We start from the raw sequence: 20,403 nt of genomic DNA, 5'->3' as shown, positions 1-20,403 counted from the left end.
AAGATGAAATAATTCAGTGGCCCTCTGATAATTCTCTCTTTCGCTGTGTATTTGCAGCTGTATCGTCAGACTCTCTCTCCTCCTCGCTGGCCCGCACCAAGGCATATACAATAATATATTAATGAAGATTCCTCTTACTTAAATAATTCAAATATTTGGATCAGTGAGGACCAGCTGTAATTCTTCTCTTGATTCAAACTTTTTCTTTACTTTTTTTGCCTGGCTAAGTGCATGTGAATTAGTTATGCCCTCTTAGTCATCCACTTAAACGTCCATATTTCAGAAGTCCGGGGTCTTAGAAGGATTCAGACACATGTTAGACATGTTTCCTTTCATTTAGGAATTGAGCTTATTTGCATTCACAAAGGTACGCTTTGGAAATATAAAATGACGTACATGTGCTTTCGATATGATAGCTATATACTGTGTGCACAGACCCTGTTAGGACAAAGAAGACACGCTGCATGTGTAGGCTGCATAGTCCAACATTTTTTAATAAAAAGGCACACAGAGCCGCTCTAAGTGTGTATGTTAAGATATGTCGTGTAAAGACTCATGGAATCAGGCATCATAATGAGGTTGTTCCAGTCCGTTTTGATAAAGCGAGATATTAATATCACAGAACCCCAGCTTTAATAGGTTACTGTATAACATCCCATAACCACACTAACCTGAGTTTTCAAACAGAGCAGTGAGCTGTTATTATGGCCAGGTGTGAACGCAAATAAAGGCCAGAGGGGAGGAGAAACTGAGTCTAATGGGAAGTGACAGTCAGCCCGAGCTGTCTGTATACATGTATGCAGATGAAGCTGATGAGAGAGAGAAATGTGTGTAGGTGTGTGCGTGTGCGTTTGCGTTTGCGTGTGTGTTAGTGGGACTTGCTCACATGGCAGCAGTGAGAGAGAATCAGAAATGGAATGCGAGTTTAACATCTCTTTGCAGAATATTTTGCATCTGTTGCCCTCCTGAATATGACACCTGCTCACAGGGGCGGACTGGAAAGCAAAAACGGCCCTGGAGTTTGGAGGTTGTATGTAACGTGTCATTGCGTTACATGTATACGTGTCCGTCTCACTAAAGCCTTTGCTTTGCGTGCATTCGCGTTAATAACGTCCGTCTGTCCGGCCCAAGCGTCCATTCCGGCCCCATACATTAGCAGCCCACCGGGGAAAGTTCCGATACTCCAGATGGCCGGTCCGCCCCGGTCACGGCCGTAGGCTGTCGGTGGGACGGCCGTTCTGGACTTTGACAGAATGTCCTACTGGTCAGTCCGCCCCTGCCTGCTCACTTTCAACAGACCACACATCTTTTCTTGACATCTGACCTCACTTCCTCTATAAAACCATGTAACCTCATAAGATCTTTTTAATATCATCATGAAACCAAAATGTACTCTACAGTCTGTTCCTGGTGTTGTTTTGCATGATTCATTAGAGCATGTTTTTTTCCCCAAGACATTAAAACCACATAGACAGCTGTTTTCTATGTGGAGCCTCCTAAACATTACAGCACTCTATATGTTCCTTATCTGCATGCCACACTATCTGCACAGGAGGAGACGTAACTCGTGATTGATTCATAAATATGGGTAAAGCAAACCACTGTTAATGCTAATGAACTGTTTTATATGGAGAATAAAATGCAATCCTGCCTTACAATCTGTCCTAAATCAGAAATCTTATAGTTTGGCTACACTGTTAAAAATGAAAGAAAAAAAACACAAAATTTACTATTTTTCAGTCAAAAGTAATACATAGTTTTGCTGTTAACCCTAAAACACAACGCAACTCAAAATTTACAATACAAGTGAAACGTAATAGAAAATTCCTTCGTATAAATGAAGTATCGTGCCCTATTTTTTTCTTCACATCAGTAGCATGATGCTTTAAAATGCTACTTCCGTAGACACCTCACTAGGGTTTGGAACAGAGCAAAAAAATATATTTTCGTAATCTTTCATCAAAATGTAACCTGCTCCAACAGCCGATTTTACAACCCCCTCTTATTTTTCAGCCCCTTCCCTCCAACCACCTGTCACATAGAGATGTTTTAAATCCCGATGGAAAAAAATCCTCCCTACATTTTTCTCTTTGAATTCCTGATTCACCAATGCCGTTTCAAGTTAACTTAAAAGCGTCTTGCATATTTGTGTTCCAGGATTGGTCTTGGCTATGTATCAGGTTGGCAAGATCGGCGCGTGAACTAAATTCGAGACGGGGACCCGAGCCGAGATGAAAGACTAAATCTTCGCTGGTGAATCAATTTCTAGTTAGTCGACCTAATTGACCAAATTGATCTTGGATCGGGCCAAAGTCATTTTTGCACCTGTCTTCGCAGATGTCTGACCGTTCAATCAACTCAATTCTGCTTTTTTATTGTCTCTCACATCACAATTTATCACAAATATATAACATTCCCGAAAAACAGTCCCAGGCCAAAAGAAACTTTAGATAGAGTTACTTGTGAAATAGATCATATCTATTCTAACCTGTCTTCGCCCTCTATGGATTGCATCATTAAGCAAAGGATATTTCATTTTTTAACCTTTTAACCTCTCGTTTTACTTCGAAATGGAAGAAGAAAGTTCCATTCTTCTTTGAACACAGACACAGTAGCTGTGTCTGAATTCTCCCCCTATCTCCTATATAGTGCACTATATCGGTTGTCCGCCATTTTTGTTTGAGTAAACAACTCATTCCCTAAATTTGTTCACTACTTTTTACCCACAATGCATTCGGATTTTGGCTGTACATCCTAAAACTCGCTCACTCATATTTCCCATGATACAATGCGAATCAACCGTCTGATTAGAATCAGCTAAAGGAGAGTGACCGTTAATGCCGCGAATGTACGTTTATACACTTGTTTGTTCTTGTTGACATTTATTTTCTACTTTTTGACAATAAACAGATTAAATGATACATGTTATATATATAGCAGTGTTTTATTTTTTAAATATTAAGTAATGTTTTAAAATGTAATAGTAAATAAACGCAGCAAACATTTGTTTTGTTCTCTTTATTAAAAACGAATACAATAAACGTGACAAATTATGTAAAAATGAACTTTACCATTTTACAAAACATCCATAAAGCCACATAGGTGTAATATAAGCGTTATGAGAAATGTCCGCGACAGTATTATCAGACGCAAGATATATTACATCAGTGTCCGAAATTGTTCACTCATTTTCATTCACTTCTACCCCATATAGTGGACTATTTAGCATTCGCTATATAGGGAATAGTGAATGAGTGAACAAGTGAGCGAATTCAGACGCAGCTAATATATCGGTATAAATAAATAGCACTAATTAGCGTGTCCTCAGGGGAGACTTTAATTCGATTTTATTTATATAGCGCTTTTCACAATGTGCATTGTTCCAAACCACTTTAAGAATGGTTCTCATTATCAGCCTAAAACATATTTACATCAAAGTTACCAAGTCTATAATTCTTCATCTGTTAAAGCAGTATTAATGTCTGTGAGCATTTGTGACATGCTGTCCATTATGTCAAGCACTTTAACCCCAAATGCATTCAGAAATGCACCTAATACAGATGCAATCTGACGTTTGTTGTTTAGATCAGCAAGATGACAAATATTCTTCACGTTTTATTGTGTGAAATACAGCTGAAATCAAACTGTAATACGAATTCCAAACTGAGGTTATATGAACCAAATCGAGAGGTCACTCAGCAGAGGCATATTTCGTCACAGTAGCTGCGGGGAGGGGAACAGGTGCATCCCACCCACAACGATAGCAGCACGGTACAATACAAACAAGCAAAACACAGCAACAAATCCCTGCTCTTTGTGAACAGAGTATTACAGGTAGCATGTTGTGACACCTCTCTCAAGGTGTTAAATCTGCAGCTGGTGTATATGTGTGTGCACGTGAAAAAGAGAGATTACAACCATATGGTTTACAATGGAGATGTGAATTTAGATTATGATTACCTTTGTGATTGAAATGTGCTCATGCAGTTACAAGAACATGCTGTGCAAATAGTTATGATGATATGCATCTGAATAATGCAATAATAATTCCACATTATTCAACATCCTGCATCCATATCTGCACTGTCTACTTTACATATATATATATATATATATATATATATACAGTATATACTTGACCTGTTATCTGATACCCATACATTTCTCATAATGCACTGTAATTTCATTAAAGTGTCATTAAGGAAACAAGCGGTCATATTTAAAACTTGATATATGTGAAGTCTCATGAGACCTTGCTAGCATATGTTAAAGGATGCAATGGTTGTATCTTTCCTATGTGTCAGCTGTCCATGTTCCATATTTCTTTTTGCGTTGATGACACTTTTGACAAATTGGGTGTAATTGTTCCTAACATTCTTACAGAAATTAACCTTGTGAGGCGAAGGACATTTAAATTAATTGAGAGGTGAATATTCTTATTCTTTTTTAAAATCATTTTATTAATTAATATATTTCATATAATGTTTATTGCTAAAATAATAAACTCGCACAAATCTGGACGTCAACATATTTTCAGACATGTCTAAAACTTTGGTAACATGCTTCTGAAAATTGTAAATATAATAAATATACATAAATATAAATATATAAATAAATAAATATAAATAAAGTCTAACTAAAAATCTTAATTTCTTAAAACTTTTGCTAATTTGTCTCAAGCCCTATAGCTTTTTGTACCCTATTAATGGGACGTGACAGTTGTGATTTTATTTACCCAATTTTATGGCTGTTCTGGTTACTTGATACTGATGCAATTCTGTCACTCTTACCCAGTGGTCCATTTGTTAAATGACATCACGTGTTAGCACTTGTTTGTGAGTGAAAGCAAGTGTGCTTGCACAACCCTGCGTTCCTGTTTCTGCGGAAATCTATTATCTCATCTGTATTGTGCACCGACATTCCTGCAGGGTAACTTCCTACCGCAAAGAGTGCGAATGGAGCACCTTCACCTGCCGCTAACAAGCCATATTTGAGAATAAATCACTTAAACAGCACTGGAAGGAGGACTGGCCTTAGGGCTTGTTTTATTTATTTGCTCTCATTTGTGACACATCTCTCTGGTTGATCATGGTGAATATTAAAGAGAGATGCAGTTCAGACAGAGGACAAAAAAACTCAGAGGTAATGAAGGGGCGCGAGCGATACGTTTTTTGATGGAGGAAGACCCTCAAAGTAACACATTTCAGTATTTAATGTGTGATGAAATGCTTTGCACTGGAAAAATATTTTTTGATGTGTTTTTAAGTAAATCCACGTAAGAAGTGAGGTAGGGTATTTATACGGAATGGCTGTACTTAATATGCACAGTCAAGACAATAAATGTGAGAGGGGCTGTATCCATAATTAAACTTCTTCTTTTATAGCTGCTAATTTAAGTTAACATGGCACATCACCACAAAACCCACACATAATTATAGTTCAAAGCATATGCCAGGTGTTTATGATTCTTTGCTCTCGCTCTCCCATCATGTGATTAATTCATATTAAGGATGAGATGCTATACATATATTAGACACGTGCAATTAACAAACATCTGTATGTCTGTCTATCTGTCTGTCACAGCAGCAAGAATAAAATTGGCCTCAGATCAGAACAGATATAGCCTATACACATATTAACTTTCAGTTGTATGTGAGTGTAAGGATTAGTAGGTCCCCCAGGGACACAGCTACACATCTCAGATTAATTGTCGAGTGCACATGGAGGCACAATCATCTAGAAAACGCTGTTACATCAACGGTGAAATAATCATCTCACCAAATTAAGAACCTTTCCTTGTAGGAAAGCATGAAATATTGAATGCATACAAATTTTTGTTAAACTTATTTTTTTCAATCAGCCTTTGCATTCTTTGAAAGCTTGGATGCATGTTTGTTTCTCTTGTTCTGAAAACATTTGGAAATACATCCTTATTTCTTAAAATGTAAGAAACTTATATAACGTAGGCCTATTACCTCAAATGATATGCAGCCTGGTTTTCTCTCTAAATACAATAACTGCAAAATGTTTATGATCATCCTTAGCACTGCAGTTTTTCATGTCTACTTTATGCAACATATCTGCTGTTGGGGCCTACCGTTCTTTTTTAAATGCTGAACTCCTCTTGTTTTTTCAATACAAAGCCTTTCTTAGCCTTGAAACAGTGTACGTATTGAGAAATTGAATTCAGATTAATTCGAGTGTCAACTATGTATTTTTTATTTATATCATTAAACATTGTCCACCTGCAAAGCAAACATATAAAACAGCTATTTGACTCATAGAAGTACCGTAAATACTGTAACCCCGTACACATTTCTATGGGAAGGGTTGCCCTCTGCCGTTTCATTTTGAAAGTGCACTAAGAATAATAGAATAGAATAGAATAGAATAGAATAGAATAGAATAGAATAGAATAGAATAGAATACTTGTATTGTATAATAACAAATGTATACAATGTAGGCTGTTGTCTGTATCAGTACATTTCTGTGACCATACCTTTAACACCTATTTCCTTAGTTAACTATAATATCACATTTATTTATCTTTCGAAGTTAATGAAAGTCTTCAAGATACAAAATATATATATAACCGTTTTTTAACGTAGTGTTAGTACTCAGGCATATACAACAGATTGTAGATACTATATCGAGTCTTATATTTCTAAGGTACACCAAACAAAAACATACTAAATCTGTTTAATACGTCATTTATTGGTGGTTTGGGGATTTATAGTCTCGCGTAGCCAGACCTTCATACTTTCTTCGGAAAGGCCCGCCCAAGAGGCCATATGACTGACAGGTAAAGCAACCAATCACGTTTCGTTTTGTGCCGCGTCATGTTTAGAGGCGTGGAAATGTCCCCGCATTAACACACCGATGTACATTCACGAACGTGTCAAAAGTTAACAGAAACAACAATGATTATAAGTTTATGCCATGAACTTCGCATACTTTTAAGAATTGAGCGTTTAATCGATCGTGAGGAATTCTTATGGCAACCGTTGTAAACACGACAGCTTCTTAGATCATAAGGCTTTGTTGTTTCCAGGCGGACCGTTAAAGAACGCGACACGCATGTCTCCCGGAAATCCTGTGAAATTAAACCAACCAGACGACGACTTCGTGCTGAAGTGTTTCCAGAAAAGTGTGCCATATGCATCAGACGTTCAGCCAACGGATCGTGGGCGTGGCTGAGACTAGGGGATTTATAATCAAGATGTTACCAACGCTCGCACAGGCGGAACTCTTTATTCGTTTTGTTTCCACACGAAAATAAATCAGTCACACAAGCAGGAAGCATGTCAGGTTTACTTTCGTTATGCGCAGTTTTAAATGGTATTTTTCATTAATAAAGTTAATATCCCTCTAACTTAAAAACAGTACTTCCCTGTTTCTGTGTGCGTTAGCAGTGACGTGTTGCGGTCGGTTTATAAATCTATAAGTTAATATAACAACTAGGGTTAGATATACATGACGGATCGTTATGTCTAAAGCTGTGCCTCCTCTCCGCATTCTCTGTATTCACGGTTATCGACAAAATGGAAACTCTTTTAGAGAGAAGACAGGAGCTTTACGCAAACTATTAAAAAAACAAGTGGAGCTGGTGTACATTAATGCACCACACCAAGTTCCAGCCATTCAAAATGAAAGTGAGTATTTGTCATAAATATTGGTTATGTCACAAAACCTAGTGAGTTGTCTAGAGATTAATTGAATTGAGTCTTGCTTTCTTCTGTCATACTAGCCTATCAGGAGCCAGAGAAGGCTTGTGGTGGTGATGAGGACCAGGGGGGGTGGTGGTTCTCTAATGTCCAGGAACGCAGTTTTAATGCACAGGAGGATTGTGAGAGCAGCCTGGGACTGGAGGACAGTGTGTCTACTGTAAGGACTGCAGTAAAGGAACTTGGTCCTTTTGATGGCATCCTTGGATTTAGTCAGGGCGCTGCCCTGGTAGCCATACTGTGTGCACTGCAGGAGCAAAAACTAGAGCCTGATTTCAATTTCCGATTTGCCATCCTTGTTGCTGGATTCCGCAGCGCTTGTTCCCAACATCAGCGATTCTATGAAGGGCCTTCAATAACAATTCCCTCACTGCATGTGTTTGGACAGGATGACCGAGTGATTCCAGAGAAGATGAGTCAAGATCTGCTGCCAACGTTTGATGGAGTTCAAATCCTTGTTCATCCGGGTGGACACTTTATTCCTGCAGCATCCATGCATAGGCAGACTTATCAGGACTTCCTCAAAAAGTTTCAATGAGAGAATCAAATAATAGCTATCTGTATGGAGGAATGTTAATGAAATGTACAGTAATCTTTAGTAATCTAAAGATGTTCTCAGGGAAAAGCACTCCGGAATAAAGATTTTCTCAAGTATTCAGTGTTATTTTATTTGTGTTTGATTTAGACTATAATACTGATTTAACATATAAGGTTCTATCAACAGTTATAGTTATACTACACAGTTACTCCATTGTAAATACATTACTTTAAACATGATTATTGTTTGTTTACAAACTCTGGAAAAGTGTAACATTTTACTTTTGTGGTTATTCACAACATATCTTAAATTATACTGACCTTGTACCAAATGCGCCTAAATTTCGGTTTGTGACATAGGCAGCAGTGTTGGGTGTAACTAGTTACTAAGTAATTAGTTACTGTAATTTAATTACTTTCCCCTTGAAAAAGTAAAGTAAGTGATTACTGTAATTTAATTACAGTTACTTCTGATGTAATTAAACTAAATACTTTGTGTAATATGTGTGTGTGCAGAAGAGAAATTTACATCAAAATTCAAAGTCTAACTTTAAAATCCGTGCTTTAATGTATAATTCTCACATTTGTAATTAATAATAATACTTTATGTAGTTTTATATTATTTATTTGAATGAATTAAAAGAGCCGTTTCATGTCTATGTAACCGGTCCTACTCGCCCCGCTCTGCGCGGGCCTCGCACCGGCGTCGGTCCGGATGGGAGACGGGCGTTCTAACGAGGAGGCTGAAGACCGCAGTCTCTAGCGTCTGTCGCTAGAGCGTCTCTGTTGGTCGGGGAGTGAGGTTTACACACTGCACAGCTCTTCACTAGCTGGCCTCCGTTACATCTATCCTTGAATCACTTAGCTAATCAAGGTTGATGTAGGATATAGAAAGTAATTAGTAATAAGTAATTAAATACTTTTTGAAGAGAGTAACTTGTACAGTAATCTAATTACATTATCGAATGTGTAAATAGTAACTAGTAATTAATTACTTTTTCAGAGTAACTTACCCAACACTGATAGGCAGTACCGCCAGTTTCCAGCGGGGCAGTAGTGAGTATGTTTTTTTACTGGCAGCTGTTTATCATTTTGATTTGTGTCAGTATTGGTGTGTTGTAGGAACTCTGTGTTCTCTCATAGCTTAAAGGGATTTGCGGTCCAAGACTGCATACGTGATGATTTCCAGATGTTGTGGAAAGCACGCCTCTCTTCTCCCTCACTCTTTCCATGTAGCCAGGGCATCCCAACACCTCTTTCCGATTAATGACCCAATCTCTCGTTGTTTCTCTAAATCTCTTTCGCTCCCTCTTGGCTCCATTCTCCTCGTATTCTTGTAAATGCTAATGAAACAATTCAGTGCAAATCTGTCTTGACAATATTTACTTTCTTAATACAAATACCTAGTTTTGCTTGATTATTCAGTGCAAATTATTCCAGTAATGTTTCAGTAATTCAGTAACTTGCTCCACCTTGACAACTTACCTTTTCTGTTGATGCAACGTATGCCAAATAAATTATTGAGGCATTGCTTCCATGAACTTTACAGACTCCATTCTGTAAAAAAAAAAATTTCCTTTACAGACTCCATTCTGTAAAGGAAAGTATGATGCTTTTCATGATCCAATTGATTTCGATTACATTTAGCCCCACATGCATTTCACATTAAATATATGTCTCTGAAAGTTACATTAGGGAAGTTAAATGGGTTACAAATGTAATTGACTGCAATATATAAATTAGTGTTTTCATTGGTTGCTTTGTTTATTGTCTGCTTGTGTTTTGTTGGTGTGCATGCACACAGGCTGTCAAACAGACTCAAATCGGAAGGGATAAATCTGTCTGGGTAATGTGGTTGACGACTATTTTGTTTTGCCATGAGAATTTAAATGCTTTATTGAATTTAAAACATTGGATTACTATTATTATATTGCATCCTTCAATGTTTATTTACTGTATAACAATTTATATAATTATTTTGCAACACATGTCAGGTTAATAATCTGGTTACTATCAGAGTTTATAAAACCTTGTGTTGAACCTCAAACATTCCCTAAATTCAATAAAATTATATATTTGATACATTTGCACAAACCCAATGATTTTATTTATTTATTTATTTTTCTTGCATAGATTCTACACAGAAAAACAGTCTCCCCGCTCCTCAGAGAACGGTGTTCTTGACCACAGCCCATGTTCTTCTGTTTGGGCATGATTCATTTCATCCCTTGAAATTATTCTGCATTTAATTATAACTATAAATATATAATCAGGGACATAGGAACGATGTTTGGGGTGGCACATTATAAAAAATATCAACATGGCTCGTGAATATGTATTAGGTGCATATGTTACAGCCACCCAGTTGTTTATAGAAAGATAAACAGTCACTGACCATAGTAGAAAATATGCATTCATTCTTCATGCGGCCCACTATGAATTTTCCATTACACAGTGTCCAGAAAGCTAAAAATATCATCATTATTTCCCCCCAAAATTTAACAATTTCTTAGTGTTTCACCATACATAATTATTTCGCTACAAATCACTGTCAAGACAATATTTTTTTCATTTGTTTTTCCATCTTGATGTAAGTCCCTCCCATATCTATTTCTCTTTTTGTTTTTCCATTCTTTCCTTCCCCATGCCACGTGTCTCTTTCCCCAGTCAAACACATGGTTTTGATCAATTGAAGACAAGAGAAGAGGAGAAATACAGAAACTCCCTCTTGCCAGTAAGTTTTTCAACAGCCCTGTGACTCCAGCCTTTGGAATGCATGGACTTACACAACAGCAGTGGCCAAGGGTGAGTGAGATAGTTGTGTAAGTTTGGAGAATGTCTGGGGAAAAGAAGTAGGTTGGGAGGGGAGATTGTGTACATCAGGCTGTATTTTGACTCTGGTGGGCCATAGTAGACGGCAAGATGATGCCAGCAACCTGTGTTAAACGTAACAAGATCTTTTTTTATCTGTTCTGAGGAATGAGGAAGGTGTGGTTTTGAGAATGGGGAGGAGCTACCGAGTGTTTTTATACAAGTATTTGAACGCACTTTCATACCGCTCTGTTACTTCAAGTGACATCTTCTCATCCAGGGAATGTACTGAAGGGATGGCACCAGATGTTTTGGTCTCAATGACTAACTAACTGCCATTGGACTGCGACATTTCTTCTGTTGCTGCCCTGTGGATGTTTGTTGAGGAAAGATGCAGAAACATGTGTTGGCTGTGGTCTTTTGTGAAAGGTGCCTGGTAATGTGACGTTTAAGTACGTGTTTGTATTTCAGGATCTCATGGATTCTTTTATATCAGATGTTCTCTATTCATTATAAATGTTTTAGAATATTCACGTTTGCTTCAGGACTAGAAAGAATCACTGCTGAAGCTTTTAAAATTCTTGCTGTGATCTTTAACTTTTTGTATTGCTATAAAATATGTAATTGCTTGTAAACCGTATTTGGTCTTGAGTCTACTTTAAACAACAGAGGATGATTATAGTATATCAAATTAAAATGTGAGGTTTAGATTGTTGTTTCATTTAAATTCATTAAGAGGATGGGAGACTAAGAGAGCATGGAATTGTGGAAGAAACCATTAAAACCAGAAACCAGGAAATTAAAAGCATTTGAAACGTTGACTCACTGTAGATTGAATCAAAATACCTTTGATGTATATATATATATATATATAAGTGACAAATTAAATTAAGGTTATTAACGATAATGTTTCCCAGAGTATATCAAGTATTTCAAACTTAATTACAGGAAGTCTTTTACAGTAAAGAGGTCTTCGTGAGAGCATCTCTTTACTTACCAATGATATAGAGACTAGCGCTAAACTAGATTTTGTCTTGTAGGACGATCATAAGATCATTCTGTTGTCTCTGTGATGAAGCACATGGACCATATTTACAAACAAGGAATAAGCGGGTAGTAAATGATACCCAGAGATCGATTTAGCATGCTTTTCTCTAATGTCCACCTGCAAGAGATTCAGTTGTGTATATTTGACATGTCTTATCGCTTTTTACTTAATTCCATTTCTGCTACACAGGCAATCTGCATATAGTTTAAAAATAAATATTGTTTAATATTCTTAATTTTTTATTAAGAAAATTGTGGAACCAGTGTCCACATGTTTGCTAAATAACTTTTATTATATTTATTCATTTAGTTTTTTTATTTTTATATATTATTATTTTATTAATTAAGTTTAATTAATTAAGTATTTTTCAGTACATTGTTAGGGAAATATTTATTTGACAAGACTGTGATACATAAGAGTTTAAAGAGGAAAACTTTGTTTCACAAGTGTTTAAGACTGTTTTGTAAAAATAAGTAAACCCCATTAGGCATATTGTGGGTTTGTCATGGGTTTTGTGACAGAGAATGTTGGCTTTTTGCCTTCATAGGGTCAATCAGTGTCCTATAACCAAGGTACAAACAATTTTCAGGAATTTGGGAATTCATCCAGCAAAGTGTGGTTTCAGTAATTTATTCCCAGTTTGATCCAAACACACATTTTTGCCGCTTCATGGTTTTCCTGTTTATGTACTGTGTACCATGACATGAGCCAAAGTTTCCAAAGGTCACAAATTTATTTTATTTTAAGTGATATCTGTATTATCGCTATGTTTTGATATATTGAAATATATCAAAAAAAAAAATATATATATATATATATATATATATATTGATGTATTGAAATATTTATGGTTTAGCTGTTCCATCTGGTGTGGTGCCTTTGAACAGGGGCAGAAAAAGGGTCAACTGGAGATGAAGCTGATAAATAGTGACAAATATTTCTTCTAGCTATATAAAATGCGGCTTGGTGTTTGTTTCAATTTAATCTTTAAACAGAGCCTGAATGTGTTCTATTAATTATTCTGAATAAAGAGGCTGTGAATCAGTTTATGTCTCTGTATGAAGCTCTTGGCCCTAAACAGTAAGAGTTTATGTGCTGAAGTTCAAATATTAGCGCATGGTCTCTTACTTGTAGGGAACAGAGTCTCTACCATCAGTTATGTTTTGATCTTTCTTGGAAGAGTAACACATCTTTGGTTAGATGCACATGTTTTTTAATAGATCATACAAAAATGCATCCAGCCACAGCAAGAACAAAGTCTTTAATATAACACTGGCAAAATTTTAAATAATGAAACCAAATATCTTAATGTAATTTAGTTTTATTATAAAGATTTCAGAGACAAATGCCAAAGTAAATACTGACCTTTTTCATTATTTCATCGTTCCACAACACATTCCAGATTCAGTGCATTCTGCAATTATAGTTTCTGTCCTCCAGAGGGCGATATATGACTGCTAAACCTAGAGACTTTGAAAGTTTTTTTCTGACATTTTGGCTTTTTTCTGTTGCATGGTGCTAAAAATCGCAGCAATGCGAAAAGAACGTATACAAGACAACCCTGCTAATTTGATATTTGTTAATTATTCACATTTGAATACATCCAGACACCTGCCCCAGCATCACAGATGGCACTGCAACCAGTTAGAATGGGTCTTCATCAATTACATAATATATTCTGTCACTCAAAAATCACAGTTTCATTAAAATTGCTTCTGCCTGTTCCACAGGACAATCTCTGGAAACGGAGCAATCATTGGTTCCCCACATTCGATTGCATCACTTCACCATGAAGACACCTACTTTATCATCAATGTACAGTACTGGAATTCAATTTATTACAGTAGAGCGTAAATTAGGTTTTGTAGATCTGTACATATTGAATAATATCAATGTGTGTCATTTATCATTCATAAGAATGACGTTTACAGTCACCGTTTTCAGTTTATCACAATATCAGCCAATTCAAGCAATCAAATGTACAGTCAATGTAATCCTTGCTTTGATGATTCAGTTGAGGAAACATATTTCCTTTTGCCTTGAGCTTTTCCGCTAACTTTATAATGGAAGAATTTGACCTACTTTTGGAATCAAATCAGCTGCAACTGCTCCTTGGTAAATCTTCAACAAGTTACAGCGAGCTGCTCACACACATAAAACATCATTTAGCCTGTTTGTCACGATTATATTTGATGTTTCCTGTTGTCGCTATAACATCTGCCCCTTGGCGACCATGGCTGTAGACTGTTACCACGTGCCGTTGCTACAGTAACAATCTAAAGCCACGGTCACCATGGAGACAGCAGAGGTAGGCATGAGGGGGTGTTGGCATGGTAACTGGAAATAGTGCAGTCCTATTGGCTTGTTAGATGAAACGCCAAGCCTCCATAGCACAGGGCTCCCCCAATACAGGCTCAGTTACACACAACTGTTTGCCGTCACAGAGAGTATTTTTGATGTGTGTGTGTGTGTGTGTGTGTGTGTGTGTGTGTGTGTGTGTGTGTGCGCGTGCGCGTGCGCGTGCGCGTGTGCGTGTGCGTGTGTGTGAGCATGAACATGGTTTTCCCTTTTAACTGCTTTACTTTTGCACAACCGTTCTTGTAATTTGTGATGTTGAGACACTGTATCATTGTCTTTATAAGTCAGTGGCTGGATCCAGACTTCAGTAGCCATGACTGTAGACTGTTACTGTACTGTTGGACTCCATAAGCAGTAAGCAGTCTAGAGCCAAGGTCATGAAGTACTGGCATAGTCTGTTAAGACTCTCATTGTGGGAACACTGGATAAAACCAGGAGGAATTCAGCAGGAGAAATACAACGGCTACTGCAAATAAAAAGAAGCAATTTTGCATGTTACAAAAACACAAAACAAATCTACAAGAGTTGTGTTAAACATGAGCATAGGCACAAAGGCTGATGGAAAAAATAAAAAAACTCATCACAAATTTGATTGTTTGAAGTATTTGACATATTGATTATTGTTGTAAATTATACTGTATATGTATTAGAAGAGCCACAGAAGACCAAGCAGAGTGTTCTCGGAACATTGCTTCCCATGGGCACAGCTGCTGGGTCAGTGACGTAGGTGTCGGCATGAACGTCTTTAAAAAGTAGCGCCATTTTTTCCCCAAGTTTTGCTTTAGTATTACATTAATTTTCCACTCGATATATCGCCTGATTCTCTTTGTCGTGTATTAAATTCACTCATGCGGGCTGAGTATTCCCAGCTTCATTTTACAAATCTTAAAGTGGATGTAGCAAAACGGGACTCTAACCGCTGTCCATGGTGCTGAAACACGCAGTCTTTATTCGAACAGACAGCTAGTTTGGAAAAACATCGCACCATCGCGTGGGGTTTATAGCACAATATTGCGGTTAATGTCTGACTGATTTGTAAGTTGATTTTATTAAGTGTATATATATTTTAACCACAGTCCGCTGCTTTGTATCAAACAAAAGCTTTCGGAAGCACCTTGGTCAGCTCTCCACTTCAGGTGGTGACTCATACAATCTGCGAGTTTCTGGTATACCGTGTAAATATTTGTTTCAGCGGATTCACTTTTATGGTCATTCATGCCCGACCGCGTCAATGAATAAAGCTTTTTCCATATGAAAAACGGATGCCCACTCCGTTTCTAAACACCTCCGCATGAAATTAAAGGGCTGTACTGCAGTCATTTGTGTGTGTGTCTCTTTAAAGGGTTACTGTAGGTGACTACGAATCATCTGCAAAGTGCGCAATAGTGACGCAGACCTGACTTCAACGACTGAAAACACGTCACAGAGTCTGTGTGAAAAAAGGGTGAACGGAAACGTTAGGTACGATGGAAAACTCTACATTCAATAGAAGAGGGTGGTAACGACTCTGAATATAACAGCAATAATCAAAGGATGGTTTATAGAGGTACGAGGGAACGGACCGGGAGGGGTTGAAGGGGGTTGTATAAAAGGTGTACCCAAGGAGAGACGACGAAAGTCTTTACCGGAAATCTACCGGTGTCAATACAATAATAACGGAGAGTGGGGTCATTGTACATTAGATTATTCAAAGACAAATGTATGCGTCATTAAATGTTTGGATTAGTACACAAAAATCTGTTCACGAATACATTCGAATAAAAATATTTTCCACATGGGGGCCATTCACTAAAAGTATGCTATCAAACAATAATGTTGCCACTAAATTGCGAATAATAGTCTAAAACAAATCGAAGTGTCATTATAACTTATTCTTTCCCTTTCCTCTAAATATTATTTCACATGATTGGTAAAAACAACTATTTCAGCTTTTTTATCAGTTTCTTTGTTCATTGGGTAGATGAATTTAATTAAAGGAGATTCATGCTGCCCACGTGCGAAAAAAGTGAGTCACACTGCAGTAAGTTTAAAGTCATCTGCAATATGCCATACAGCTTTTAAAAAACACGCATACAAATTGTCAGCTGAAGAAAAAACTTCCAAGACTTTTCAGCACTGAAAATTAGTGATTATACATTTATGTCATTCCTTAACGAACAAACACCTTCCCTGTTTAAACAAATAAGTATCCCACTTACCTCGAATTATAAGACTCCTTATCGTGACAAAACTGGAATAGGATTTCAGACGGCTGTCCGGTAGGATTGTTGGTGCTCCTGGAGGATAGCTCGGTTGCCACCAGTTTACACCTAACTGCGTAAGAAGTTTAACAGGCCGGTTCTTTCTCTTCTGAACGTCTCCAAATGGGCCACTGTCTACACTCATCACGTCTTGTCTTCTTTTCCTGGTAGAAACAAGCAGCTCTTAACCGTTTTTCCATCTACCGTGCGCTTTTTATAGCGATGTGATAGTACTAGTAAGATGGAGAGGGAGGGGGACTCATTCACTAAAAAGCATCACCTACTCAACTACGTGCGCGCACTACGTCATTGACGGAATTTTGTCAACGGGGCTGCTATTTATAAAGACCAAGTGGAGAGTTTGGATTTTCACAATGCTCCTACAGCACAGTTGAACGAGCACAGAATGACTATTTATATATACCCTATGTTCCTTTTTCTGAACCTGCTATTTCAACTCCGAATGCAGCTAAATACGTTTAGGGCACACAAATTATGATCAAATGCCTGTTGAACAAAATAAAAAGCATAGGGAGAAATTACAAATATTTTGGAATGGTACATTTCTGTATGAAAATGCACAAATATGTTATATGCTATCAGGCTCGGTTTAGAAAAATAAATCTACTATTCCACTGAAATGATTTTAATTTTACAAACCCAGATCTCTCTGATTATTATTTCAACACTTGGACACGTGTTTGTTGCATATCGCAATGAATTTTTATGCCTGTGTCCTGATTCGCGTCGTGATTCCTTGCGCACCGTTCACCCCACCGTCTTTCAGTGCGGGTTGGTTTTCCAGCAATTTGCTGTCTAAATTATTGTTATCAATGCAGGACAGGTTTCTCGACCATGAGTAGATCTCGACCATAGCGCACAGTTGTGTCGATAATCTCAGTGTATCGCGTCGTTGAATCATCCCCAAGTTGATGCGTTTTCGCGTTAGTTATTCTAACAGACGTCAATTGGAAGCAATCATAACGGCATAGGATTGATACGCGCTTAAATCGATTCAAGTGTAACTCGCTACGAAGTCTTTAAGTGCGTCGAGATCACGGAAATGCGTCCAACCGGTAGTCTACGTCCTCATGACCAATTCTGGATGGTGATTTGGGGAACCCGAAGACGTAACGCACGTGTCAGACGGGTATCTCGTCTCCTCTCCTGAACGTGGGATGATCAAGAAGCGGAATACACCGCGTACGTGCCCCCGCACCGGGTACGTCCCCGAGGAAGTTTGCACATTTTCTAACTTTTGCTGCGCTTTACTCTCAACGTCATGTAGGAGTGACCATATTACTTGAAGAGAAATAATTTCTAATTTGACTTGCTCCATATTTCATATCCATGTTGGTCATATTTTAAAATGAACTAAGCAAACTACATTTCTTTTTCATTGTTCGTGGTGCAATGCAAAGTCACATTTCAATAATGGCATGTTTTGTACATGAATTTCAATTTCATCTAACTTCCTTAAAATAGTGCTAATATCTTAAAGTACTAAAGCTATAGAAAACCAATGGCCATTAAAAAGAGGATACAATTCATTGAACACATGTTAACACTATAAGTTTGTCACAATGGGTGTGTATCATTCGATTAAAAAGTACCTATACATATAGGCCTAATCATGCAATCACAGCTACTCAAGCATTACAAGTCATTATCATTATAACAAGTGCTGTACATTGTTTATGCTTATTAGAAATAATTACATATGCCCGATATGATACTCTATAATTGTAGCAGTCTGAGCCAAAGTTGTTTTGTTCTCTCACTGTATGACTAAAAGCTTTACTTTCACAGTATTACAATAGAGTTCTCTTTTGAGAGACTGGGCTCTGTTTTCGAGTCCCGAATCTTTATTGTCAAAATTCTTTGTATTGTATCTTCTTTAAAACAGCATATACATAATATAGAATGTGTTGGTGTGAGTTGTATTTGTACAGTAAAACAGATAGAATTTGTGTATTTTTTTAAATTATGAACTTTTAACTTGACCCTCGTTGCACTTCAACAGGGTCTTTCAGTTTAATGCATGTCATGCTCTTCTTTGATTTCAGAAAGAAACGCACATCACAGATTGCAGGAAGCTTAATGGCAAATATTTTTTATTTCAGAGCCAGTGAGAGAAAATAACCGAGGGAGACACTGAGTGGGTCGAGTCTTTGGGAGGTTACTTCCGTTTCTATTTTCAGAGACCCGTGTATCGCCTCATAAGGGGTTCCTTTTTTGTCATCTCGCATCCTCTCTGCATCTTTTGCCTATTTGAGTCATTTGTTTCTTCCAGCTGTAAGATTTTTTATTTTTGGACTGCATGCTGTACTGCAATACCGAGTTATTATTTTGAGAATTTCCTTAGCCTTAAATGTTCACATTTAAAACATACAGTTTTCATAGATGCTTGAATGATTTCAAAGTGAGAGGTCGTTGGTGGCCAAATGTGTGGGCATAATTTGCGATGTCCTGTCTCTTAAGCTTTCATGAAACAAATAACTAGACACTGAATTTTGTCATCAACCCTACCTCTCTCTTTCTCCCTCTTACCCCCCTCTCTCTTACGTTGTCACTTCCGCCCACCCTTCTCATCCTGCTCTCTTCCTCCCTCTTCCAATGTAATCGCCCCCACAGAAACTGTCACCTCCCTCTCTCTCTCTTTCTCTCGCCCTCCTTCTTACGTGTTTCTCCTCTTTGTCACTGTATTGTTTTTTCTTCCCACTTGTGCAGATGCTCTTCAATTTGTTACCAACACTGATAACGATATCCGAATTTTTGAAAACCAATTCCAAAAAGCGAGACTCGCTGTCGGGAGTCAATGACAGGAGCTCAATATGCCCTGTTTGCCGTCTGCCGAAATCTGGCTTTTCATTTTTTGTGTCTTGCTTTGTATTCACTTCACAGAATGCATTCAGATCAATATGAAAAACCCACAACCCTCCCTTTTTTTCTGCTTCCCTTCTGTTCACCTCCACCCACCCACCACGTCTCTCTCTCTCTCTCTCTCTCTCTCTCTCTCTCTCTCTCTCTCTCTCTCTCTCTCTCTCTCTCTCTCTCTCTCTCTCTCTCTCTCTCTCTCTCTCTGACTCATGCAGAAATCCCTGCATGCCTGAGCCTAGTTTGTGTTTTCTCTCTCTGATTGCAAGGCTGACTTGCATATAATGAGGTTTGCTGGAGAGAAAGAGAGAGAAAAAAGGACGGGCGAGAGGCAAGTGGGTCGTGATTGGTAAAACCCCCTCCACCCCCGTGTGGTCGTTTACACACGCACCTTCAGCCCCCCATTGCACACACACACATTCATATTCCACCTGCCACACCCACTCATATAACCCAAGACATGCATTGACTAATAGCTTCAAGCAGAAAGTTCATTCATTATCCATCAAAAGCAGAAACAGTGTGACCAATAACTGCCAGATGCACAAGTGACTGTATTGTCGCTATAATACGTGAGTGTGATGGTGGGTGGAAATCTTGGGTGTGTGGTCCACCAACACAGCAGTTATGTAGTAACAAAATGTACACAATTCACTTTCAAAAGTTAAAATTGGCAGTCTTTTAACGTCTGGTTTCAGTCTTTGTAGATGTAATTGATTGTCTGGTTTCATTTATATTAAATAATATATTCATTTTCATAAAACCGTTTGTTATTTATTATTATTTAAATATACAGTATATATATTAT

At 37.7% G+C, this 20,403-nt stretch overlaps 1 protein-coding gene across 1 annotated transcript; it reads left to right on the top strand.

The window, feature by feature from the left end:
• The first annotated feature begins 7,089 nt into the window (after positions 1 to 7,089).
• ovca2 (OVCA2 serine hydrolase domain containing) lies at positions 7,090 to 8,410 on the top strand. Its single transcript, XM_057320890.1, has 2 exons — positions 7,090 to 7,652; positions 7,748 to 8,410. The coding sequence occupies exons 1-2, from the start codon at positions 7,487 to 7,489 to the stop codon at positions 8,260 to 8,262; spliced, it is 681 nt and encodes a 226-aa protein (XP_057176873.1). The 5' UTR covers positions 7,090 to 7,486; the 3' UTR covers positions 8,263 to 8,410.
• Positions 8,411 to 20,403: the final 11,993 nt, after the last annotated feature.

The sequence above is a fragment of the Triplophysa rosa genome, linkage group LG22 (assembly GCF_024868665.1).
Source record: "Triplophysa rosa linkage group LG22, Trosa_1v2, whole genome shotgun sequence".
NCBI classification, from domain to species: domain Eukaryota; kingdom Metazoa; phylum Chordata; class Actinopteri; order Cypriniformes; family Nemacheilidae; genus Triplophysa; species Triplophysa rosa.
The sequence above is the reverse complement of the archived record's forward strand: the minus strand, read 5'-3'. Positions and strand labels throughout refer to the sequence as shown.

Coding starts and splice junctions, on each gene's coding strand:
- ovca2 (XM_057320890.1), top strand. CDS start 7,487: ATGTCTAAAGCTGTGCCTCCTCTCCGCATTCTCTGTATTCACGGTTAT. Junction 7,653..7,747: donor TCCAGCCATTCAAAATGAAA/GTGAGTATTTGT, acceptor CTGTCATACTAG/CCTATCAGGAGCCAGAGAAG.